At 44.4% G+C, this 19,789-nt stretch overlaps 1 protein-coding gene and 3 non-coding genes across 4 annotated transcripts; 3 read left to right on the top strand and 1 right to left on the bottom strand.

Annotated features, from left to right (window-relative positions):
* Positions 1–71: 71 nt before the first annotated feature.
* On the bottom strand, positions 72–190 carry LOC137097469 (5S ribosomal RNA). The gene has a single exon (XR_010910228.1). It is a non-coding gene; the product is annotated as a 5S ribosomal RNA (ribosomal RNA).
* A 919-nt stretch (positions 191–1,109) lies between these two features.
* LOC132779823 (5S ribosomal RNA) lies at positions 1,110–1,228 on the top strand. The gene has a single exon (XR_009631829.2). It is a non-coding gene; the product is annotated as a 5S ribosomal RNA (ribosomal RNA).
* Positions 1,229–4,222: 2,994 nt separating this feature from the next.
* LOC132779824 (5S ribosomal RNA) lies at positions 4,223–4,341 on the top strand. Its single transcript, XR_009631830.1, has one exon. It is a non-coding gene; the product is annotated as a 5S ribosomal RNA (ribosomal RNA).
* Positions 4,342–8,261: 3,920 nt separating this feature from the next.
* Positions 8,262–17,924, top strand: LOC137094769 (transmembrane protein with metallophosphoesterase domain-like). The gene is made up of 2 exons (XM_067470201.1): positions 8,262–8,418; positions 15,828–17,924. Exon 2 carries the CDS (start codon positions 15,920–15,922, stop codon positions 17,240–17,242), a length of 1,323 nt encoding a protein of 440 aa, XP_067326302.1. The 5' UTR covers positions 8,262–8,418; positions 15,828–15,919; the 3' UTR covers positions 17,243–17,924.
* The last annotated feature ends 1,865 nt before the right edge of the window (positions 17,925–19,789 follow it).

Raw genomic sequence — 19,789 nt, 5'->3', positions numbered from 1 at the left:
CTCGTTTGAAATGAAATGTGACTCCTTTTGGAGCAGTGGATGTAAAACTTGGAAAAGAGCAGGGAAAAAAAATCCTACAGCACCCGGTATTCCCAGGCGGTCTCCCATCCAAGTACTAACCAGGCCCGACCCTGCTTAGCTTCCGAGATCAGACGAGATCGGGCGTGTTCAGGGTGGTATGGCCGTAGGCAGACGCTACACTTCTTTTTCCTCTCTTCAATCTCAGCGAGCTCTGCCAACCCCAAGCACAACAGCACCACCTAGTGACCATTCTGATTACTGTTCTTCAGTCCAGGAATAAGCAGCATGGTGCAAAGCTTGCAACCCACCCCACAGAAGGCACAGGAACCCCCCATGCCAGGCAGAAGCTGCAAACCCAGTAACCCACGTCCTCACATCCTTAGAGAAAGGGGAGATTTCCTGAGAACAAGGGAATCCAAATACAGGTTGGCTATCGCTTCACTCAAGGACGTGGGACCAAAAGGGGTTGGGATTTGGGATTGCTTTGATTGCCTCCGTGGGCACAATAAGATTCACATCTAAACACAGCCTTCGCTTATATGCCACAGGCACCTTATCCCGCTCTCTTGAAGGTAACGTGATAGTCAACCCTTTTCCTAATGAGGAGCAGCAAACTCTGGAATCCGCAGTTGGAGTCTTGCGGCTTCCCTCTTGTGTGTTCCCTGGTTGGCTCTTTGGTTGCCTTGCATCTCCAAAGGTTCGCAAGGCCCCTGAGTGGGAGGCTTCGAAGCCAAGCAGGACGTCCAGTCCGGTGTCCCCTGCCCTTCTACGCGTGTGCACGCAGACTGAGAGCGGTGGGGCTTGAATGGCAAGCTGTAGCTGAGGGCTGAGTGTGGAAGGCCTGGACCTTATGAAAGAAGGGGTGGCGGGAACGAAAGCGGGTGTGGAGGCAGAGAGGTTGAGCGGGCTGTTTGGCTGTGTCTCCTGCAGAGTAGTCCCGCCTCCCTCCCTTGCCTCCCTCCCTTGGGTTCTGTGTGAGAGCGAGGAGGAGACGAGCCTTGGTGTGAATGGCCACCAGGTGGTGCTGTTGTGCATGGGACTGGCCGAGCTGTCTGCGATTGAAGAGGGGAAAAGAAAGAATGCCATCTGCCTACGGCCATACCACCCTGAACACGCCCGATCTCGTCTGATCTCGGAAGCTAAGCAGGGTCGGGCCTGGTTAGTACTTGGATGGGAGACCGCCTGGGAATACCGGGTGCTGTAGGCTTTTCTTTTTGCCCCCTTTCCTTTTTTATGTCCCGGAAGGAGGAGAACATATTCTCTGTTGTATTTCTCTTTTGACTTTCATCAGCGTAGTGTAATGTGAGGAACTGGATTGCAGTGACTGCTGGGTTGATTCAGAGTGATTCATGCTATGTGGGAATCACAAGGCCCGGCACGACAGGGACGTATTGTGGGTATTGGTCTAATGCCAGAAGTCCAGAGGCTGCCAAGAAACCAGTTTGAATGAGCTCCATCTTGTCTGATGGGTTGCTAAGCAAGGCTGCTCCGGGTTAGGATTTGGATGGGAGACCACCTGGGACAACTGGGTGCTGTGGGCTTTTTCCCCACGAGGCAAAGGCCTTCTCACAGTGGAGCTTAAAGAGTGGGCAAAGACAAGAATGCCTCCCTTTTGAAATCCTGTGGCCACCTTCTGCAGATTTCTAGGGATTGTAGTTCAGGGAGAGGCCTTTAAATGCTCAGCAGAGAGATAGATAGATACGTTTTATTGATTGGCCTATTGGCCGTATCAAAACATTTAACACATAACACATAGTCATACATAGTCATACATACAACATACAACCCTCGGTATAAAAGAAGTTAAAATAAACAAGCTGTTAACAAGATCTCGTTCAGGTCAAATGTCTGCGTCACCTCCACAGTTTACCCCAATTGATTCTAAATGTGCAATTCTCAGCTGTGTTGCTTTGAATAGAAAAAGGGCTGTTTTGTGTGTTATTTTAGGGTTCTGGCCGGCCAGCAAAAATGAGGTTTTAATATATGGGTCCCAGTGTGTTTTTTGAATAATGTATGGTCCAAGGCAATGGTCTCTCTCTTTCTTATACAGCTCACAGTTGAACAATACATGTGTGATATCCTCCACCTCTGGTGCTCCACAAATACAAAATCGTTCGTTATATGGGACTTGATTAAACCTTCCGTGCTTGTCCATTGTATCCAGCTGTTCAAAACGAGCTCAGGTAAATACCCTCCTAAGGTGTTTAGGCATTTCTGTTTTTAGATATTGAGCTGTTTGGAAGGTATGTTTAAAGCGGCCTAACCATTTCAGTGGGCCAGCTTTACTGAGGGTAGCGATGTCTTTTTAGCCTTCTATATCCAATACTCGTTGAGCAACTATTTTTGGGTCTAACTCTTCTAAGAGATTCGGATACCGAGTCGGAAGTCCACAACTCCTAATGTATTTTGTCAGGAGAACTAACCAAGAGGACTGATGTTGATTTTCTATCTGCTCTAACAGGCACAATTTTGGGAGTCTATCATTTTCCATGGCCATCAGTTTTGCCCAGTAGTTGTAGGCCCTGATTTTGGATAAGCCATCCACTGTGTGTACTCCCAGTTCCGCTCTTACTGCGGCAGCTGGGGTCGTCCTGTCCACTCCTAGGAAACTTCGCAGGTGCTGTGATTGTGATTGCTCTAATAATGGTACCTGGTTTAGACCCCAAACTTCAGCTCCGTACAAGAGCATGGGAGTAACCTTTGCTTTATATACTTTGAGAAGTGGGTCTAAGGATCCTGGTTGGTTGTGATTTGTCAGTTTAAGTAGTTGATTTGCACGTACTCAGCAGAGAGGTCCTGGGCCTCACTAAACTACAAGCCCCACAATTCTGCCTGATTGACTATTGTGTTGCCAAAGGCTTTTATGGCCAGAATTACTGGGTTGCTATGAGTTTTCCGGGCTGTATGGCCATATTCCAGAAGCATTCTCTCCTGATATTTCACCCACATCTATGGCAGGCATCCTCAAGAGATTGTGAGGTACAGTATATTGGAAGTTAGGCAAAGGAGGTTTATATCTGTGAAAGCTCCAGGGTGGGAGAAAGAACTCCTGTCCGTTGGAGGCAGGTGTGAATGTTGTAATTAACCGCTTTGATTAGTATTTGATGGTCTTTGATGGCCAACTCAACCAGAGAAGTCAGCCACAGCAAAACACTTGAACCAACCTGGACACGGCATACTATCTGAGAACACAGAAATGCTGCACCACTCTAACAACCTCCATGTCAGACTACTCAAAGAAGCCACTGAAATCCACAAGCATGTGGACAATGACCACAAAAAGGAGGAAACCATGAAAATGAACAGAATCTGCCTACCAGGTTTTAAAAAAAACAAAACTCTAAAACCAGGACAGTAAATAAAGAACACTCGGAGAGAGGAGAGGCCTTTAAATGCTCAGCTAGAGTGGTCCTGGGCCTCAATAAACTACAAGTCCCACAATTCTCCATGTCTATTTGTTCTGAATGGGGCAGGCATCCTGGCAGCCACAGAGGCTGAAGGGTCTTGCAGGGCTCCTTGGAGTTTAGTGGTACCTGTGTCCCAAGGACCCTCAGTAAGCCTGCTCTAGTCTGATCTCAAAAGAGAGATAGGTTGGGCTGCCTGTAGGCTTGCAGGGAGAGTTCAGGGAGAGGCCTTTAAATGCTCGGTAGAGAGGTCCTGGGCCTCAATAAACTACAAGCCGCACAATTCTCCCTGATTGGCTATTTCTTCTGAATGGGGCAGGCATCCTGACAGTCACAAGGGCTGAAGGGTCTTGCAGGACTGCTTTGATCTAAATGGCACCTGTGGCCCAAGCACTGTGAGCAAGCCAGCTCTAGTGTGATCTCAAAAGCATCTTGGCAGAAGCTTGAGCATGCGATTTTTCCAATTCTTATATCCTTTGGTCCCTTCCCGAGGTGTTTCTCCTTTCCAGGATTCCGCCCTTTACACGCATGCGCAGGCAGCCTGGCAGAGGCAGAGCTTGAATGCAAAGCAGGAGCTGAGTGCTAGGTTTGAAAGGCCTGGGTGATGGAAAGGGCAGCGAGGTGGGAGGGCCTAAGACAAAAGAATGGAGACAAATAGGTTGGGCTGCCTGTAGGCTTGTAGGGACTGTTTCTGGGGAGGGCGGGCCTTGGTGACAGGAACCAATAGGAAACATTGTCTTACGTCACGGTGGTGGAGCTGCCTGGGATTGAAGAGGGGGAAAGGAAGTTTAGCGTCTGCCTACGGCCATACCACCCTGAACACGCCCGATCTCGTCTGATCTCGGAAGCTAAGCAGGGTCGGGCCTGGTTAGTACTTGGATGGGAGACCGCCTGGGAATACCGGGTGCTGTAGGCTTTTTTTTTGGCCTAATTTTCATCCTTTACACCTGCATTACAACTTGTCTCAAAGGACTCACATTTTCGGTTGTTGTAGGCTATATGGCCATGTTCTGGAGGCAATTTTTCTCCTGACGTTTCGCCTGCATCTATGGCAAGCATCCTCAGAGGTAATGAGGTCTGTTGGAACTAGGAAAAATTGGTTTATATATCTGTGGAATGACCAGGGTGAGACAAAGGACTTTTGTTTGCTGGGGCTAGCTGTGAATGTTTCAGCTGATCACCTTGATTTGCATTCAATGGCTTGGAAGCGCCTGGGGGGAATCTTTTGTTGAGAATGATTTCATGTGCCTGTTTGTTTCCCCTCTGTTGTTTTGCTGCTGTAATTTTTGAGGTTTTTAATACTGGTAGCCAGATTTTGTTCATTTTCATGGTTTCTTCCTTTTTGTTGAAATTGTCCACATACTTGTTGATTTCAATGGCTTCTCTGTGTAGTCTGACATGGTGGTTGTGAGAGTGGTCCAGCACTTCTGTGTTCTCAAATAATATGCTGTGTCCAGGTTGGTTCATCAGGTGCTCTACTATGGCTGATTTCTCTGGTTGGAGTAGTTTGCAGTGCCTTTCATGTTCCTTGATGCGTGTCTGGGCGCTGCGTTTGGTGGTCCCTATGTAGACATGTCCACAGCTGCATGGTACAAGGTAGACTCTTGCAGAGGTGAGAGGATCCCTCTTGTCCTTTGCTGAACGTAGCATTTGTTGGATTTTCTTGGTGGGTCTGTAAGTGGTTTGTATGTTGTGTTTCCTCATCAGTTTCCCTATGCGGTCCAAGCCATTGAATGCAAAGGAAGAAGAGAAGGAAAGATGGGAAGGGAGGGAGGAGGGAGGGAAGGAAGGGAGGAGGGAGGGAAGGGAGGAGGGAAAGAAGGAGAAAAAGAGGGAAGGTTGGCCACAGCAATGTGTGGCGGGTGCAGCTAATATATAGATAAACTAGCCGTCCGCTGCCACGCGTTGCTGTGGCCCACATGGGGGTTCAGTGTGGGAGGTTTGGCCCAATTTTGGCCCACCAAACCCTTCCAGTATTTTCTTTTGGTCATGGGAGAACTGTGTGCCAAGTTTGGTTCAATTCCATTGTTAATGAGGTTCAGAGTGTTCTTTGATTGTAGGTGAAGTATTAATCCCAGCAACTACAGCTCCCAAATGACAAAATCATAATTTTTGAGTGATGGTCACTCCTTGTGTTGTGGGACGTTTTGTTGCCAAATTTGGTGTAATTTCGTTCATTGGTTCTTTTGTTTTTAAGGTACTCATTACGCACAGAACATTTATAGATATAGATAGATAGATAGATAGATAGATGATAGATTCTGTGTTCACTTCCAGTCTACATTGGCTATAGAGTTGTGCTGGAAGATCTAGAAATTCCTAGAGAACTCTTCTCTCGGGTTAAAAATGTAACATTTTATTTGCAAGATACCAATGTTACAACCCTAACAAGCTCCAGACTGAGTCTCCTGTCCTCTTCTGTTGAATGTCCCTGCCAGCAGAGACAGCTCATGGAGAGGAGTATCAGGTGGGGAAAAGATAGTCTGGTTCAATTCCATCGTTGGTGGGGTTCAGAATGCTCTTTGATTGTGGTTGACCTATAAATCCCAGCAGCTACAACTCCCAAATTACAAAATCAATTTTTTTGAGTGAAGGACATTGTTAGGTGTTTTGTGTCCAAATTTGGTGTCAATTCGTCCAGTGGTTTTTGAGTTTTGTTAATCCCACAAACGAACATTACATTTTTATTTATATACTAGCCGCACCCTGCCACGTGTTGCTGTGGCCCACATGGGGGTTCTGTGTGGGAGGTTTGGCCCAATTCTATCGTTGTTGGGGTTCAGAATGCTCTTTGGCTGTAGGTGAACTATAAATCGCAGTAAGTACAACTCCCCAATGTCAAGGTCTATTTCCCCCAAACTCCACCAGTGTTCACATTTGGGTATAATGAGTATTTGTGCTACGTTTGGTCCAGATCCATCATTATTTGAGTCCAGAGTGCTCTAGGGATGTAGGTGAACTACAACTCCCAAACACAAGGTCAATGCCCACCAAACCCTTCTAGTGTTTTCTGTTGGTCATGGGAGTCCTATATGCACGTTTGGTTCAATGCCATAATTGGTGGAGTTCAGAATGCTCTTTGATTGTAGGTGAACTATAAATCCCAGCCACTACAACTCCCAAATGACAAAATCAATTTTTTGAATGAAGGACATACATTGGGTTGTTACATGTATGCTGTCCAAATTTGGTGTCAATCGGTCCAATAGTTTTCGATTTCTGTTAATCCCACAAACGAACATTACAATTTTATTGATATAGATATGTGTATTTATGTGCTTATGCGCATACGTTGTAATGTAATGTGTTTTTTATTTTATTTTATTTTAGGCTTTTTAAGTCCCTTCTGCTGTGTTGTTCAGTGTTTTTTTGAGTGTAGGACATACATTGGGTTGTTAGGTGTCTTGTGTCCAAATTTGGTGACAATTCGTCCAGTGGTTTTTGAGTTCTGTTAATCCCACAAATGAACATTACATTTTTATTTATTTATTATTTATTTATTTACTTTGCTTATATACCGCTGTATCTCAAGCCCGAAGGCGACTCACAGCGGTTCACAAACAGTAAAAACAGTAGAAACAGCAGTGGTTCCATACAACATATAACAATTGACTTAACACATTATCCACAAATTAACAATAAGCAATTACAATGCACAATTATTACAAAAAACAACCGTACCCAATCTTCTCATCATCCAAGCGTAGTCCAGGTTCGTCGTCCATTGTTCCATTCCTATGTTCCATTACCAGATTGCACTAAATTACTCAAACGCCTGCACAAACATCCAGGTCTTCACCTTTTTGCGGAATACCATTAGAGATGGTGCTAGTCTAATGTCCGTAGGAAGGGCGTTCCACAGCCGAGGAGCCACCACCGAGAAGGCCCTATCTCTCGTCCCCGCCAGCCGAGCTTGAGAAGCAGGCGGGATTGAGAGCAGGGTCTCCCTGGAAGATCTCAAAGTCCTGGTGGGTTCATAGGCAGAGATGCGGTCAGATAGGTAGCTTGGGCCGGAACCGTTTAGGGCTTTAAAGGCCAACGCCAGCACTTTGAATTCAGCCCGGTAGCAGATTGGTAGCCAGTGGAGTTGGCGCAACAGGGGGGTTGTATGGTCCCTGCGCTCCGCTCCTGTTAAAATCATGGCTGCCGAGCGTTGGACTAGTTGGAGCTTCCGAGCTGTCTTCAAAGGCAACCCCACGTAGAGAGCGTTGCAGTAGTCTAAACGGGATGTAACCAGAGCGTGGACTACCGTGGCCAAGTCAGACTTCCCAAGGTACGGGCGCAGCTGGCGCACAAGCTTTAGCTGTGCAAATGCTCCCCTGGTCACCACCGAAACCTGGGGTTCCAGGCTCAGCGATGAGTCCAGGGTCACACCCAAGCTGCGAACCTGCGTCTTCAGGGGGAGTGCGGCCCCATCCAACACAGGCTGTAACCCTATGCCCTGTTCGGCCTTGTGACTGACCAGGAGTACCTCTGTCTTGTCTGGATTCAATTTCAATTTGTTCGCCCTCATCCAGACCGATGGCCCTTGTGGTCTCTTCCAATTTTGTGTTCACTTCCAGTCTACATTGGCCATAGAGTTGTGCTGGAAGATCTACAAATTCCTAAAGAACTGTTCTCCCGGGTTAAAAATATAACATTTTCTTTATTTGCAACAAGCCCCAGACTGAGTCTCCTGCCCTCTTCTGTTGAATGTCCCTGCCAGCCGACCTAGCTCATGGAGTGGAGTATCAGGTGGGGAAAAGATAGCCTGTACTTCCTCTTTGCCTCCTCCAGGGAGAGGAGAGGGCGCCCAATGGCGTGGGAGGGAGGCTCCCCTCCTTCCCACTCGGTCAGCTGACTCCCGAGTCATGCAGCTGAGGCGTGGGCTAGCTCTCCCAAAGAGAAAGCGGCTTCTACTTTCCTTTCCAGCCGCCTTGAGATGTTCGCCCTCTTCCTGCTCCCTCTCCTTTGCCCGGCTTTGGCATCATCATCATCATCCTCCTCCTCCTCTGTAAGTCGCTTTGCCATCCCTCCTTTCTCCCACGACTGAGCCTTGTTGCTGTTTGATTCCCTCCCTTTCCAATCCCAGCAAAGAAGGAGATGCCCAGGCTGCATCTCCACCAGTGTTTCTCAACCTCCTTAGTGCTGCCACCCCTTAATCCAGTTCCACATGTTGGGGTGACCCCCAACCATAGCATTATTTTCATTGCTACTTTATCACTGTAATTTGGCTACTGCTCTGTATTGTAATCTACATATCCGACATGCAGAATGTATTTTCATTCACTGGACCAAACTGGGCACAAATAATAAATAAATAAAAAACTTTATTTCTATCCCGCCACCATCTCCCCGATGGGGACTCGGAGCGGCTTACATGGGGCCAAATACTCAATACGTGGGGTTCGGGAGATTGATTTTGTCACTTGGGAGTTGTAGTTGCTCGGATTTATAGTTCGCCTACAATCAAAGCGCATTCTGAACTCCGCCAATGATGGCATTGAACCAACCTTGGCACTCATGACCTACAGAAAATACCGGAAGGGTTCAGTGGGCATTGACCTTGAGTTTGGCAGTTATAGTTCACCAATCTCCAGAGAGCACTGTGGGCTCAAACAATGATGGATCTGGACCAAATATTAGCACAAATACTCAATATGACCAAATGTGGACAGTGGTGGAATTTGGGAAAAATAGAGCTTGACATTTGGGAGTTGTAGTTGCTGGGATTTATAGTTTGCCTACAATCAAAGAGAATTCTGAACTCCACCAATGATGGAATTGAACCAACCTTGGCACACATGACCTACAGAAAATACCGGAAGGGTTCCGTGGGCATTGACCTTGAGTTTGGGAGTTATAGTTCACCAATCTCCAGAGAGCACTGTGGGCTCAAACAATGATGGATCTGGACCAAATATTGGCACAAATACTCAATATGACCAAATGTGGACAGTGGTGGAATTTGGGGAAAATAGAGCTTGACATTTGGGAGTTGTAGTTGCTGGGATTTGGAACCCCACCAATGAGAAAATTGGGCCAAGCTTCCCATGCAGAACCCCCACAACCAACACAAAAATACTGTGTTTTCTGATGGTCTTTGGCGACCTCTCTGACACCCCCTCGTGACCCTCCCAGGGGTCCCGACCCCCAGGTTGAGAAACACTGATCTACACAGTCGAATTGATGCAGTTTGATACCACTTGCAAGTGCAATGGAATTGCACAAATTGTGGCTTTGCAAGGTCTTGTTACCCTCTCGGCCATGAGTGCTGGTGTCCCCTCAAATTCCCCATGACACCCAGTCATGGCAATCAAAGTGGTGTCAAAGTACATTAATTTCACTGTGTCGACGTGGCGCGTTATAGGGAAGTAAATAAAGTAGGCGGGGTCCAAATTGGGCCCTCCAGGTGTTTTGGACTTCAACTCCCACCATTCCTAACAGCCTTAGGCCCTTTCCTTTTCAGCCTTTTCCTTCCCCTTCCTGCTTTTTGTTTTGTTTTGCATCTTGGTTTTTAGGAAGTGCTCAAAGAGTCGAGTTTGCTTTGCTAATGCTACTTCTATACTGACCATATATAATGCATTGAAGTGCATTATATGGTTCTACACTGTCCATTATTGTGGTTCGACACAGCATCATGTAGTAATTGTAAGGCCCCTTCCACACAGCAGAATAAAATCCCACATTTTCTGCTTTGAACCAGGATATATGGCAGGGTGGACTCAAATGAGTCCAAAGCAGATATTGTGGGATTTTCTGCCTTTATATTCTGGTTATATTATTATTATTATTATTATTATTATTATTATTATTATTATTAACTTTATTTGTACTCCGCTTGCATCTCCGCTTGCATCGATGCGGCTTACAAAGGCCAAAGCAAATTAAAAACAGTTAAAGCAAAATTAAGCAACGAGCAATAAACAATACACCAAGACACAATAAAACTGGGCTGGGCCAGAGTAATGGGTACAGATTAAAAGTGCTGATGTGACAGGTGATATGTAAGGATTAAAGGGTAAGTGCAGTGTGCCAGCAATCTTAATTCTAATGAAGTGCTTCTGGGACTTGTTATTGGAGTTTTCCTATTCTGGAAAGGCACATCGGAACAGCCAGGTCTTCAAGTTCTTTCTAAAGACTGCCAACGTAGGGGCCTGTCTAAGATCTTTGGGGAGGATGTTCCAGAGTCGGGGGGCCACCACAGAAAAGGCCCTGTCTCGTGTCCCCACCAAACGCGCCTGCGACGCAGGCGGAATCACGAACAGGGCCTCTCTGGGTGAACGAAGTGAACACGTGGGTTTGTACACGGAGAGGCGGTCACACAGGTAGGATGGTCCCAAACCGTTTAGGGCTTTGTAGGTAAGCACCTGCACCTTAAATTGGGCTCGGAAAATAAACGGCAGCCAGTGGAGCTCCTTGAACAGGAGAGTTGACCTCTCTCTGAAAGGAGCACCAGTTAACATCCTGGCCACTGCCCGTTGGACCAATTGAAATTTACGGGCCATTTTCAAGGGCAGCCCCACGTAGAGCGCATTACAGTGATCCAATCTAGAGGTGACCAAGACATGGACCACCCCAGCCAGATCAGCCTTTGCGAGGTAAGGTCGCAGTTGGCGCACGAGTCTCAGTTGTGCAAAAGCCCTCCCGGACACCGCCCACGCCTGAGCCTCAAACGTAAGCGATGAATCCAGGAGGACACCCAAACTGCAGACCTGTGGCTTCAGGGGGAGTGTAACCCCGTCCAACACGGGTTGCCACCCTATACCCCGATCAGGTTTACAATCGACCAGGAGGACCTCTGTCTTGTTGGGATTGATCTTCAGCTTGTTCCTCCTCATCCGGATAGACACAGCAGCCAGGCACTTGTCCAGCACCCGAGACGCCTCCTTGGAGTTGGGTGGAAATGAGTAATAGAGTTGTGTGTCATCTGTGTAGAGATGGCACCTAACTCCAAAACTCCGGATGACCTCTCCCATTGGTTTCATGTAGATGTTAAAAAGCATGGAAGACAGGATAGAGCCTTGCGGGACCCCACAGGTCAAAGGCCAGGGGTCCGAGCAGGCATCTCCCAGCTTCACCATCTGGGACCGACCCTCCAGGAAGGATCGGAGCCACGACAGAACCGTGCCCCCGAGACCCATCCCAGAGAGTCAACCCAGAAGGATACCATGATCGATGGTATCGAAAGCCGCTGAGATGTCCAAGAGAACTAACAAGGTCACACTCCCCCTGTCCAGCTCTCTACGGAGGTCATCCACCAAGGCGACCAAGGCTGTCTCAGTGCCGTGACCAGGCCTGAAACCAGACTGTGACTGATCTAGGTAGTTGATGCCATCTAGAAAGCCCTGGAGCTGGGAGGCAACCACCCGTTCCAGCACCTTATCCAAAAAAGGGAGGTTGGAGATTGGTCTGAAATTGTTCAGCACCGTGGAGTCAAGGGAGGCCTTTTTGAGGAGTGGACGAACCACAGCCTGTTTTAGTTGGGATGGAAAAAACCCCTGCTCCAGTGATGCATTAATGATCAACACAAACCAGTCAATCAACCCCTCCCTGGCCGATTTGATTAGCCAAGATGGGCAAGGGTCAAGAGCCAACGTGGTCGCCCTCACAGCCCCAAGGACCTCTTCCATGGTCTCAGGATAACAAGCCTAAAAGAATCCCACAAAACTGGACAAGCAGATGCCTCAATCACCTCATCTGGCACTGTGATGAAATTGGAGTTGAGCTCAAGGCGTATATGGCTGTGTGGAAGGGCCCTAAGAAGAGAGCATAGAATCATAGAGTTGGAAGAGATCTCATGGGCCATCCAGTCCAACCCCCTGCCAAGAAGCAGGAAAATTGCATTCAAATCACCCCCGACAGATGGCTATCCAGCCTCTGTTTAAAAGCTTCCAAAGAGGGAGCCTCCACCACACTCCGGGGCAGAGAGTTCCACTGCTGAACGGCTCTCACAGTCTTCCTAATGTTCAGATGGAATCTCCTTTCTTGTAGTTTGAAGCCGTTGTTCCACCTCCTAGTCTCCAGGGCAGCAGAAAACAATTGAATTGAAGAAGGTCATGGTTTTTCTTCTTCCCAAGGGGAGAGAAGTGGCTGCCAGTTAGTATTATCTTTAATGTGTTATCAAAGGTTTTCATGGCCAGAATCACTGGGTTGCTGTGCGTTTTCTGGGTTTTATGGCCACGTTCCAGAAGCATTCTCTCCTGATGTTTCTCCCACATCTATGGCAGGCATCCTCAGAGGTTGTGAGGTCTGTAGGAAATGAGGCAAGTGAGGTTTATATATCTGTGAAATGTTCAGGGTGGGAGAAAGAACTCTTGTCTATTTGAGGCAAGTGTGAATGTTGCAATTGGCTAGCTTGATTAGCATCGAATAACCTTGCAGCTTCAATGCCTGGCTGCTTCCTGCCTGGGGGAATCCATTATTGGGAGACAGGAAGCAGCCAGGCATTGAAGCTGCATGGCTATTCAGTGCTGATCAAGGTAGACAGTTGCAACATTCACACTTTCCTCAGGCAGACAATAATTCTTTCTCCTACCCTGAACATACCACACATATATAATAAACCCACTTGCCTAGTTTCTAACAGACTCCACAACCTTTGAGGATGCCTGCCATAGGTGTGGGAGAAATGTCAGAAGAGAATGCTTCTGGAACATGGCCATATAGCTTGAAAAACTCACATTCCCTTTAATATCATAGAATCAGAGTTTAAAGAGACCTCGTGGGCCATCAGTCCAACCCCCTGCCAAGAAGCAGAAAAATTGCATTCAAAGCACCCCTGACAGATGGCCCTCCAGCCTCTGTTTAAAAGCTTCCAAAGAAGGAGTCTCTACCACACTCCGGGGCAGAGAGTTCCACTGCTGAACGGCTTTCACAGTCAGGAAGTTCTTCCTCATGTTCAGATGGAATCTCCTTTCTTGTAGTTTGAAGCCATTGTTCTGCGTCCTAGTCTCCAGGGCAGCAGAAAACAAGTTTGCTCCTTCCTCCCTATGACTTCCTCTCACATATTTATACATGGCTGTCATGTCTCCTCTCAGCCTTCTCTTCTTCAAGCTAAACATGCCCAGCTCTTTAAGCTCTGTCAAGTACCTAACAACAACAATCCTATCTCATCAGCCAAAAGCAGGCCCACATTTCCCATTGAAATACTAATAAGTTTATATTTGTTAACATTGTTCATCATTTTAATTATTGTATTGTTTTTAAGTGTTTCTTACACTACAAATAAAATATGTGCAACGTGCATAGGAATTCATTCATTTTTTTTCCAAATTATAATCTGGCCCTCCAACAGTTTGAGGGACTGTGACCTGGCCCTCTGTTTAAAAAGTTTGTGGACCCCTACTGTAGAGGATGCAGGTGTGTTTGTGTGTGTGTATGCGACAGAGAGAAAGCGAGAGAACAAGTTGCATGAGTTGACTGGTTAGTTTATAGCTGGCATTTTGGTTTAAGATATCATGCTTATCACCATCACAACATACTGGTTTGCAGTGAAAAAGTCTTTAAATGTATTACGGGATGTGATGTTTTTAAACGATTGTCTGTGATACTGTTGTTGTGAACCGGCCTGAGTCCCTCTGTGGAGGTGAGAAGACCGGTATATAAAAGTTCTAAATAAAAAAATAAAAAAAATACAATTAGTAAACCTATACAAGAAGCAGTGAATATGAAATATTAATTACGCTATTTCTTCCATTCTAAGACACTCTTGTTTCCTATATAAACATCTCTAAAAATGAGGTGCGTCTTAGAATCGCAGGCATATCTTATGTATGTTTGTTGTTGTTGTTGGTATTGAAATTGAAGTGTCTCTTACAGTTGATGGTGTCTTAGAATAGATGAAATACACTATATTTCTATGTAATTTTGAGAAGCTTTATATTTCCTTAACATTGCCACCCAACAGTATGACACACTTAAGGGATTGCTTAAATATAGACATGGTGCATTTTAATGGTGCAATAGATATTCACTAACTAACTAAACACACAGATGTCTATAATATGCAGTAGACAGGAAAGAGGGTGTATGGTATAGAGTAGTGTAATACTTCTCATATAGGTATTCTACTTATCCACTTTTCACAAAGTATACTCATAACATATTAAGTAGTATAACTCACATAATTTTACTCCAAACTTGCTAAGATTGTCAAGTATAACTAAGGCTTCCAACTAGGTTAATAATGCATACTTAACATAAGGTTGTACATATAGGTAACACTTATTCTAGCAGTACAATAGTAGTAGTATAGGTTCTGTAATACAACCAAAATTCAAAAACAGTCTTATTGCCGTCTTGAATCTGTTAAGTCTTCATGGAGTCAACAAACAAATAAATGCACATATAAAAGTTCAAATTCTTCATGCAAGTGAAGTTGACGTGGATTTACTCTTGGGTAAGTCCTTTGCCACAAAATTATAGTTTCAGTCCTTTATAATAGTTGTAGTTCCTAGATGTCAAGACGGTCAAGTAATCTGTAGTGCCGGGTGAGTACGGCAATAAGACTGTTTTTGAACTTTGGTTGTATTACAGAACCTATACTACTACTATTGTACTGCTAGAATAAGTGTTACCTATATGTACAACCTTATGTTAAGTATGCATTATTAACCTAGTTGGAAGCCTTAGTTATACTTGAGAATCTTAGCAAGTTTGGAGTAAAATTATGTGAGTTATACTACTTAATATGTTATGAGTATACTTTGTGAAAAGTGGATAAATAGAATACCTATATGAGAAGTATTACACTACTCTATGCCATACACCCTCTTTCCTGTCTACTGCAATAGATATTCATACATTAGAGCAGGGGTCCTCAAACTATGGCCCGGGGACCAGATGCAGCCCTCCAAGGTCATTTACCTGGCCCTCGCTCAGGGTCAACCTAAGTCTGAAACGATTTGAAAGCACACAACAACAACAACAACAACAACAACAACAATCCTATCTCATCAGCCAAAAGCAGGCCCACACTTCCCACTGAAATACGAATAAGTTTATATTTGTTAAATTTGATTTTCATTTTAATTATTGTATTGTTTTTAAGTGTTTTTGCACTACAAATAAGATATGTGCAGTGTGCATAGGAATTCATTTTTTTTCAAATTATAATCCGGCCCTCCAACAGTTTGAGGGACTATGACCTGGCCCTCTGTTTAAAAAGTTTGTGGACCCCTGCATTAGAGAGTAAAAAGGCTTTGTAGAAAAACGAAAGTGTTTAATACTTTGTTTTAATTGTATTTGGTTGCGTATGTTTTTATTTAAGCCAGATCTCAATATTTTGTGAAGCTAACTATTCCCATTCTAAAGTAAAGTATTGCTAAGTGATGTGTGTCATTGGTTACATTTGTCCGGTTTCCACACTTGGAAGAGAAATGTACTTAATTTTCCAAAGCTGATAGTAGTTCCTGGTTTCAGGCCAAATTGATCAAGACTTCCATCCATCGCTGCTTTATTGCCTACTGAAGCTCTTGCAGAAAGGACGAACCGGGGACCATTTAAGAGTAGAGATGATCTTCAAGAAATTACCGCTCGAGGCAAAGGTTGCTGGAGTTGCTGGAATTGCCTTCTTCTCCATGGTCATTTCACGGACATGCCTGACTGAAAGAATGGAGGCAAAGGGACTGAAGTGGCTGCGCAGACTCCAGATGATACTATTTTTTAATGCCCTGCTGTTCATAGGATCCCTTCACATCTGGAGAAGCTTGGTGACTGTGTTCCAGAGATTGTCAGCCACCAACTCATTCTGTTTCGTCTTGTGGAAAATAGTTGTGCTGATATTCCTGATTTTGTCACACTCAAGTTCTTTTGCATCGCTCTTTCTTGTTGCGGAGGAGCCTTATTTATTTTCCTTAGTTGCTTTCACCTGTCTTGGGAGCTACCTCATCCTTATTTTCTTCCTGTTCAGCCTAGGGTCCCTTGAACAGGTTTATAAAATCGTGGTCCAAAGAGATGCAAGGATGGCTATTAAAAATGGCAAATGGGCCATTAAGCCAGCTCTAGCAGTGATGATAACAGTTGCATTGACTTTCCTTGGGCTTCTCAATGCTTCACAACCTCCTGTAGTGAAGTCAGTAGCTATTCCTGTTGACAAATTGCCATTGTCTATGGACAACCTGAAGATAGTACTACTTTCTGACATCCATCTAGGTCCCACTGTTGGGAAGACCAAACTTGAAATGATAGTAACAATGGTTAGAGCTTTAAAACCAGATATCACTGTCATTGTTGGTGACCTAACTGATGCTGAGGTGAAACGCCTTGGAGCTGCTGTGGAACCTCTTGGCAAGCTTGAGTCCCCACTGGGGACTTACTTTGTCACTGGAAACCATGAATACTACACCTCTGATGTCAACAGTTGGTTTGAATTGCTGAAGTCACTCCAGATTCATCCCCTCCACAATGAAAACATCAAAATAAAGTCCCCAAAAGGTAGAGAAACTGACTGGTTTTGTCTAGCAGGGGTCGATGACATAGAGGCTAATGCATTGCGTTATTCTGGACATGGGATGAACTTACAAAAGGCTTTAGGAGGCTGTGACACTGATCATGCAATTGTTCTTTTGGCCCACCAGCCGCTTGCTGCCAAACAGGCTCTCCAAGCTCATCCAGAGATAAATGTGATCTTATCTGGGCACACTCACGGAGGGCAGATATTTCCTCTGAACATTGTTGTCTATTTCATGAATCCCTTCTTTGTTGGTTTGTATAAAGTTGGGCAGAGCTCTTTCGTATATGTCAGCGCGGGAACCATGTACTATGGAGTCCCAATGAGATTGGGAAGTAGAGCAGAAATAACAGAGGTAATTCTGCATTCTCCCTCATCAGTGTAACAGCGTTGGGATATGTGCCTCTCCTTGGACTGAAAGTTAGATCCCAAAGATTTATCATGAAGGTTCCTGAACAAGTATTTAGATCTACAAATCATTGTGCTTTCTCTTATTTAACAGCAAAACCACAATTCCTTCTCTTGCCAAATTCTTATCTATGAGATGTACAGAATTACTGTGATAATTGGTTTAATTTATTTGGGCTATGCCACTTCTGAACCACCAAAACAAAACATTGATGTACTGCAGCGTGTAAATAGCTGTTTTTCTGTCCTCTAAAAAAAATGATACAGTACATACATTCTCTGTAGGTATGTCATTTCCCCCAGCTTCAGGTAAACTATCCATCCTTTTGCCTAATACTGGAAGCGGCCAACATTAATTTTGGCTGAATCTGAACATGTTTTGAAATGATTTCATTTTGTGGAGTCATTCAGCCTGTTTTAGAAAGTCAACGCTGTATCATATGAGATGGCTGGCTCTGTCTCAAGTACTTCACTTGAAGTTCATACTTAAAAGAGGGAAGAACCGCTTTCAACCCTGATCCAATTAAAGTTAGTCACTCTTAAGCCTCAATGCACTTAGTGAAACAACTTAATCATGTAAATAGAGCTGTATCGATTTGAGTAGGACTTAACAAGACGTCTTGTTTAGCGTCAACATTAAAGTAATATATTTAAACTTGTCTCATTACTAGCCATTGATTTGAATGTCAACCTTCTATTTGTATATCTTGTGCCACACCTATGGGAGAACTCTGTCTTACTTGTTTCTTGTTGCATTTTCAACAGTGTATAGTTAATCTTTCCTTCTTTTGTCTGTTTGGCACATGCGATTCATATGCAATCCTAAGCATCTTTACTCAGAATTATCTCCCACTGTATTCACTTGAACTTAATCCAGGTAAGTCCGCATAGGATTGTAGTAGTCCAGTTCGATTACTGGTATATTTTAGGCACTGTACTGAAATAAATATGCAATAAAATCTCTTTCTCTTCTTCCCAACACCCAGAATACTGAAGAAATTCCCATTTTGGTGATCTGTATATATCTTTATCGACAGCATTGATTTATTTATTTAAAATTAATGTTTCTGTGAATTTTATGTATACATGGAACATTGTTAATTTTACATTTCTGTGCCACCGTTTAATGTGGTTGAATAAAACCTCTTCTCTGGGCTAGAGGAAAGCTGCTTTTATAGCCCCCACCTATAGTAAAATGTCAGGTGAGATGGGTTTACAGATACAAAATGGGAGGGGGCTGTTCATGCTGCACAGTTATTGCACTATAATTCCAGTTTAATCACCATAGCTACATCCTGTCATTTGCTAAAAATGCTGAACTGTTCTTTTTTGTGGTGTAGGAACCTATCTCTGTTTCCCCATATTACTTTTTCCTTTGCTGGTGCCACATTTACTGATAATGAGATATGCCCAGGAGTACATTAGCATTATTAAGCAAGGTATACCTGTAACTTTATTACCGTAGTTGGGTGCCAGCTACCTTGTATAGTACACAAGCTCTCTTAGCAGGAATGAGATGACTATTACTGCGTAATCATGCTCATAACTTTGTCTCAACCCTCAGGGATTCATGGTACTTGTAAGGCCTACCATACTGAGACTTTGGAATAATTTTATTAACTACCTATGATTTTAGTAGATACAGATCAAAATTGATCTGTCTTGGTGGTAGTTTCAAAAACAGTTCACAAGATCAGGCTCCTGCCACAAAGCCATCTCAAAAGACTTTACGGCATGGCTGCAAAATATCTTCAGGGGGTTCTCTGAAGATCATAAAATCTTTGCTTCATGATTTTGGGCTTTCTGGGAACACAATACTACAATCCTAGGTTTTATATTTTCCTGAACAGCAGATACCAGCCTTTCTTATTTTAGAGAGAACTGAATGGAGAGTATTGTTGGGACTTAGTTTACAAAATAGTGTGTACCTGTCCTTACGATTGGAAGTTAATTAATCTGGGATTCAGCACTACACAACTGACTTCACTAACAATGAAACACAGAACAATATCTGACTTTAAGAATGTAAACATTACTGTGTAGTCCCAAGATTGCCCTGGCCTCTGAGGAATGGTTGTGAGCCCAAGCAACTCCTCCTAGTTTCTACTTCACTTGCCGATAAATCCTAAAACTGAAAGCATTTCCTTCTGTTCCTCCTACAAGTCCTGTTGCACAGGGATTTTCTGGATTTACGTCAATACAGTCAATCCCTGAGTTACGGACAAGATAGGTTTATGTAAGTTTGAACAGGTACATTTTTTAGTGTCACTCCAACCAAATATATATACATATGTGCTGGTACAACTGTACCAGGAGCTCCAATTTTGTTTGCTTTGCATTTAATGTTTGTTGCAGTCCTAAGTTTCAGGGACTCTGCAGATAGGTGGCTTCTTTTGTCTGCAATCATAGGGCAAGCCACCTGTCAATTATAGTTAGATTCCCTGGTCTGGCCCCTTTTTGAGTTTTAGTGGGAACAGGAGCCATTTTGAGTTAGTTCTCACAGAGAAGCCTTTCGCACAGGACA

This window comes from Anolis sagrei, chromosome 6 (genome assembly GCF_037176765.1).
Source record: "Anolis sagrei isolate rAnoSag1 chromosome 6, rAnoSag1.mat, whole genome shotgun sequence".
Taxonomy (NCBI): Eukaryota; Metazoa; Chordata; class Lepidosauria; order Squamata; family Dactyloidae; genus Anolis; species Anolis sagrei.
Note: the sequence above shows the minus strand (reverse complement) of the source record. Positions and strands in the feature narration are given on the sequence as shown.

What these genes read in the sequence shown, in the direction of transcription:
- LOC137094769 (XM_067470201.1), top strand. Translation starts at nt 15,920, where the DNA reads ATGATCTTCAAGAAATTACCGCTCGAGGCAAAGGTTGCTGGAGTTGCT.